Source organism: Nematolebias whitei, chromosome 5 (assembly GCF_014905685.2).
Source record: "Nematolebias whitei isolate Nwh7 chromosome 5, NemWhi1, whole genome shotgun sequence".
Taxonomy (NCBI): Eukaryota; Metazoa; Chordata; class Actinopteri; order Cyprinodontiformes; family Rivulidae; genus Nematolebias; species Nematolebias whitei.
This window is the reverse complement of record NC_056502.1, coordinates 4,906,235-4,912,760: the sequence shown is the minus strand read 5'-3', so window position 1 is coordinate 4,912,760 and position 6,526 is coordinate 4,906,235. Positions and strand designations below refer to the sequence as shown.

General features: G+C 40.0%; 1 protein-coding gene across 1 annotated transcript in view; it reads right to left on the bottom strand.

Annotated features, from left to right (window-relative positions):
- Positions 1–6,526, bottom strand: part of syngap1b (synaptic Ras GTPase activating protein 1b) — a 134,731-nt gene that overhangs the window by 10,359 nt on the left and 117,846 nt on the right. Inside the window, exon 19 of the mRNA XM_037676082.1 lies at positions 2,933–3,005. Within this exon, the coding sequence (XP_037532010.1) occupies positions 2,933–3,005 (73 nt within the window). The remainder of the gene's footprint in view (positions 1–2,932; positions 3,006–6,526) is intronic.

The following is a 6,526-nucleotide window of genomic DNA, read 5'->3' as shown; positions in this document are numbered from 1 at the left end:
CATCCATCCATCCATCCATCCATCCATCCATCCATCCATCCATCCATTCATCTGTTAATCCATCCATCCGTCCATCTGTCCATCCTATTGGTCAGTCTATTAATTCATCTATTTGTTTGTGTCCGTCTATCCGTCCACCCATCATCCATCCATTCAACTGGTCAGTCTATTGATCTATGTCTGTCCGTCCATCCATCCATCCATACATACATACATACATCAATCCAACCTATTGTTCAGTCCATTTAGCCATCTATTTGTCCGTCCGTCCATCTATCCATCCAATTGGTCAGTCTATTCATCCATTTGTCTGTCTGTCTGTCGGTCCATTCAACCATCCATCCATGCATCCATCCCATTGGTCAGTTCATTTATTCATCTAATTGGCTTTCCATCCATCCGTCTGTCCTTTCATCCATCCATGCATCCACCTATCCATCCTATTGGTCAGTCCATTTATTCATCTATTTGTCTGTCCATCCATCCATCCATCCATCCATCCATCCATCCATCCATCCATCCATCCATCCATCCATCCATCCATCCATCCATCCATCCATCCAAACCTTTTCAAAACTTTTTAACACTTGATTATTTTTTTTTCCCCGTTTATTTTATTTTCTTGGATAAATGTGTTTAAAAAATGAGTTAATGACTTTTTAGAGAAAGTGCCATATTTTTCATGGCAATTTAGCATCAGAAATAAATTGTATATAGGGTTAAAACACAGAGAAATTACGAGATTAAATTTTACAGCGAATGTTGGTCGTCAACCAGCTTCTCAGAATCATATTAACTGAATTCAGTTCTAATATTTAAGACATGCGGACTGAATGAACACGACCCAGTGGTTCAAAACATCCTGATGTTCAGATGAAGGTGTGAAGGGCGGGGGAGAAGGCTGACTCCAGAAACCATCTGAGCATCATCAAACTGGTCGACCCACTATGTGAAGGTGCTATTTATAAGACTGCGTTTGTTGCGGCTCCTCGTAGTGATGAAGTCATTTGGATGCAAGACGAAATGTTTCAACAAGAAGAAACCGTTCAGAGGACCTAACTTAAATTTGCTAATGCATCCATACATTTCTATGCTGATGACACAGTTGTTTATTGTCGAGCTAAAACAGTTGCTAAGGCTTTCCAGCTTCTGAAATCTGCATTTAACTACATCCAGACTGATTTGTTTCACCTCAAACTTGTCCTAAATGCCGAAAAAACCAAAGGGATGCTTTTTTCAAATAGGAAGTTGGTCCCAGCAGTTCTTCCTCCGATTTTATCCTCAAATGGTGTCCCCATTGAGTTTGTTGATTCCTATAAATATTTGGGTATCTTGGTCGACTCACATCTTTCTTTTAAGCTCCATGTGGAAAACTTGGTAAAGAAACTGAAAATTAAACTGGGTTTCTTTTTCAGAAACAGATCCTGTCTAACCCTGAATGCTAGAAAACGCCTTGTATCTGTGACTTTCCTTCCCTCAATTGATTTTGGTGATATTATTTACATGAACGCTCCTACAAGAACCCTGCAGATGTTGGATGCTGTCTATCATGGTGCACTAAGATTCATAACTGGCTGTGATTATCGTACCCACCACTGCACCCTGTATTCACTGGTTAACTGGACATCATTAACTTCACGCAGACTCTCTCACTGGTACATTTTCATCTTTAAATCACTTCTTGGTCTGCTGCCTTCATACATCTCCTCCTACATGTCTCTGTGTGAGTGCAGCTACAGCGTGCGCTCTCAGGACATTATTACCTGCAGTGTTCCCTCAGTGAGGACTGAACTAGGCAAAAGGGCCTTCTCCTACTCCGCTCCTGTTTCCTGGAATATCTTACAAAAAGATTTGAAGCTCTCGACCTTGACCTCTCTAAGTGGCTTTAAGAATCTGTTGGACTCCTGGCAGGGACCAATGCTGACATGTTCCTGTTTTTAGTTTTATACATTTGTCTTGGAATCTAGCAGTTTTTTTTGGTTTTGTTACCTTTTTCCTTTTAGCCATCCTATTTGTTAAAAAAAACAAACAAAAAAAAAAACCAAAACTGTAGTATGAGTTTTTATAACTGCTTATTGTTGTTGCTGTTGTCCATTGTTGTCATCTTTCTTTGTTGAAATCAGGTCTCTCTTGTAAATGAGTCCTCGAGGCTCAATGGGATTTACCTGTATAAATAAAGGTTGATTGATTGCTGGATGATCCAGTGACGCACAGTTTGTTGCCCTTACACACGTTTGGGTTTACGTATTTAACTGAGGTTTTGAAGTTTAAGATAAGAAACCTTGTAGTATTTTTCTGAATAGACTGTTTTTAATCTTATCTTTTCATATCTTTCATATCAGATTAATAGCCAGAGAATGAGTGAGCAGTTCTTTGGATTCTCCCTCCCATCATTTGTTGTACACAGTTGACAGCACATCCTCACATGGATTCACTTTATCCACCACACGACTTGCGCTTGTGCTGGGGGGAGGTAAGGGGGGTGAGCTGCTACAATTCGACAGGAGAAGCAAAAGGCGGGGTGAGTTTAGAGCATGAAATGAAAAGCTCTGCAGGGACGGAGCTCCTGAAGCAGGACCATTTCCACAGTAAGATTTCATGTGAACCTGAGTCTGCATCATTTCATCTGAGGGCTTTGGACCATGCCTGACAGGAACATGTACAGATCTGAAAACCTCACCACAGACTCAGGAAGACTCCCCACAGCCAGAGCTGAGGAACAGCAACACAAAGCTCCCGTTTCGTTGGCACATGGATAGAAGTCAAACTCAAACACAGAGGACAGGCCAGGGACAGGGCAAGTCAATCGGTGTGGGACGGGGAGGACAAACATACAGCAGACAAAAATCATAACAGCAGGAGGCAAAGAGGAGAAATGGGAGAGGAGAATGCACCGTACGAACTCGACGAGAGAAGAAGCAGTCTCACAGACCTGATCAGCGAAAATCCTGGTTTTTGGCTCATAAACCGGTCCTCCCCTTATTTCATCCTCCACTGCCATGAGTCTTGGAAGCAGGACGAGAGGAAGGGATGGGGTCGGGGGAAGGGGGGTGGAGCGACAGAAAGAGAAGTAGTATTATGAATTCACGATCAACAAGACGTTGAACATCTCCAACATCTGGCTCAGCAGCGCCACAACGACTGAAGCTGCCGTTCGAGCAGAGTACCAACGAACCCAAGACACCCTTCATGAGGTGCTGCCAATTTACACCGGTGGAGCGTTCTTCTCTTCTCGCCCTCTTGTGGGATTTATCAAAGCATGCAAGACAAATTTAAGGTGTTTACAGCATCCAATTTAAAGGGGAACTCACGCCTGGTTGTGGTCCAGTAACAAATCCCAATCATCCCCAGGGAATTGCCCAACCTGATGTAACCAGAGCTGACCAAATCACGGGCTAAAAATATATATTTTTTGATAGTCATTTCAAAGCCTTTTCTTGCAGATATGAGCACGAGTGCTGCTCCAGTTCTCACGAGCCAGCGGGCGGTGCATGTTTCCCAGCTCTTGTGATTATCCACGAGTCAGGGATTTACTTCAGATCCAACCGCCCAATGATATTTCTCACACATATTTATCTCATAACTAACTGGCTGCACTACTGTTGCTTGGTGATAGGTGGCAAAAATTTAATAAATAAGTAAAGTTACAGTGATTAAAAAAAATAATAGTTTGCTTCATGATTCCAGGTTCCAATTGAAAATCTTGCATTTGTCATCATAAAACAAGTTTACTGGGATGTTGTGTTTTTATAAAAATGAATAAAGAAGCCACTTAAAATAAATGTTTGGTAATTTATTTGAGTAAAAAGCACAAGAAATATGAATATTTTGTTCAATTCTCCACTAATCACTACTATGATTGAGCCACCGTATCATTTTACTTTTGATAACGTTGTTGTAAAATCACATTCATTTTGTTTTATTAGGAACACAAAGGCACACGTGTGACAATAAAGAAACAAATATCCATAGTTAAAGTTTCAAACAGTAGTGTTTGGATGTTTTATTCCATTGATAATGTACAGGGTTGAAAGTTAACTTACAAAAAGACAAAAAAGCTAAAAACATGAAGAGAGAAAGAATAGGAAAGAAAAGAGTCGGTCATTAGCACAGACAGGAATATTTGCACCGTCCCAGAGAACAATGGAATGTAACATGAGTTTACAGCATTTAGATTCAACAGGACTTCAAAAGGCAGACAATGAGTCGTGTGGATGACATGTAATAATAAATAAATAAAATACAGTTCAAGTCAAAGTCAGAACAATGCTTCTACCAAACATGAGGTCACAATGTCAGAATATTTTGCTACAGAGGAAAAAAGTCAAATGACAAAGATGTAGAAGATGTGAAGTCGACACAAACAGACCTGGTTCAAAAAGCAGCTGCAAATACGTTCCTGTCTGATTTTTCATTTTCTCTCCTCATATGTGCAACAAAACTTTGATTCTTTGATTGAAACTTTGCTCTTATTACAAGAAGTGTGCAGTTTGATCAAATTATCGCATTTAAGCAAGAATTATTTGCAACTATTTGACACAGGTCTGTTGCAAAAAGTGAAAATCCAACCCTTGGTTGTTGCTATAAGCCATTAGAATCACACATCAAGCCAAAACTCAGCACCACCAAAAGTCATTTGCAAGATTAAAACATAAGATATGCTGTACTACAATCTGTACAGTTAATCTGTAACTTCCTGCTACAAAAGAGAGGCAGATATACTGACACCAGAATGATACTGTAGTTACAACTCTGAAAAGAAAAAAAAGCATTTAAAAAAAAAAATAATTATAACAATAATAATAATAATAATAAATCTTAATGTGTAACCCTAATTCCAAAAGCATTGGAACATTTTATAAACGGTGAATAAAAACAAATACAATGATTTGCAAATCTCATAAAACAACGTGGCATTCAATGGAACACAGAAAACATCAAAAATTTTAAAATAAGGAATTGTACAATGTTTCAAAAACATGGAATTTTGTGGCAGAAACATCTCAAAGTTTGACAGCAGTGACCAAGGCTGAAAAATAGTTTGAATAAGAAACAGCTGGAGAAGCATTTTGCAGCTAATTAGATTTAGTGGCAACAGGTCAGTAAAAGGTATAGAGAGATTTTTAGAGAGGCTTAATCTCTAATATGTAAAGATGGGCAGAGGTTCACCAGTCTGCTTCTAAAGTGGAACAAAGGAAAACTGGGATAAGTTTGAATCTCCCATCAGCTACAGATCATAATATCATCAAAAGATTTCATGAATCGGTAGAAATCTTTGAGCTAAAAAGGACAAGACTGAAAGTTCATACGATCATGATCTTTGGGCCCCCAGGGGCCCCTGCATTAAAAAACAGGTCTGGTTCTGTTCTGGGCTCAGGAACACTTCCACAGATCATTGTCTGTAAACACAGTTCACCCACAAATGCCGCTGAAAGCTCTATCAGGCAAAAAAAAAAAAAGCTGTATGAACACCATCCAGAACAACCACTGTCATCTCTGGACCAAAGCTGAGGCAAAGTGGAGAACTGTTCCAGGATCAGGTGAATTTAAATTTGAATTATTTTAGCAAACTACAGATACCCTGTCTTTAAAACTAAATAGTAGACAACATCTGGCCATTTATAGTGCTCAGTTTAAAAGCCTGCCTCACTAATGGTATGAGGGTGTATTTGTGCCTCTAGTAAAAGCAGCTAGTAAATATGAAAAGGCACCGTCAATGTAGAAAAGTACACTGGATACTGGATAATATACTGGAATATACTGAATACTGGCTTTAGAGCAACATCTGCTCTCATCATGCAAACAAAAGAAAACAAACAAACAAAAAAACCCAGCAAAGACCCAGAACTGTTAAAATCCTACATCAGACCGGAGAGGGACAACATTCACTCCAAAACCTCCAACAACTGGTCTCCTCAGGTCCTCTAAAACCTCCAACATCTGGTCTCCTCGGGACCTCTAAAACCTCCAACATATGGTCTCCTAAGGTCCTCTAAAACCTCCAACATATGGTCTCCTAAGGTCCTCTAAAACCTCCAACATCTGGTATCCTAAGGTCCTCTAAAACCTCCAACATCTGGTCTCCTAAGGTCCTCTAAAACCTCCAACATCTGGTCTCCTCAGGTCCTTTAAAACCTCCAACAACTGGTCTCCTCAGGTCCTCTAAAACCTCCAACATCTGGTCTCTTCTGGTCCTATAAAACCTCAAACATCTGGTCTCCTCAGGTCCTATAAAACCTCCAACACCTGGTCTCTTCATGTCTTATAAAACCTCAGACACCTGGTCTCCTCATGGCCTCTAAAACATTCAACATCTGGTCTCCTCAGGTCCTAAAAAACATCCAACATCTGGTCTCCTCAGGTCCTATAAAACCTCCAACATCTGGTCTCTTCAGGTTCTATAAAACCTCCAACATCTGGTCTCTTCAGGTCCTAAAAAACATCCAACATCTGGTCTCCTAATGTCCATTAAAACCTCTAACATCTGGTCTCCTCAGGTCCTATAAAACCTCCAACATCTGGTCTC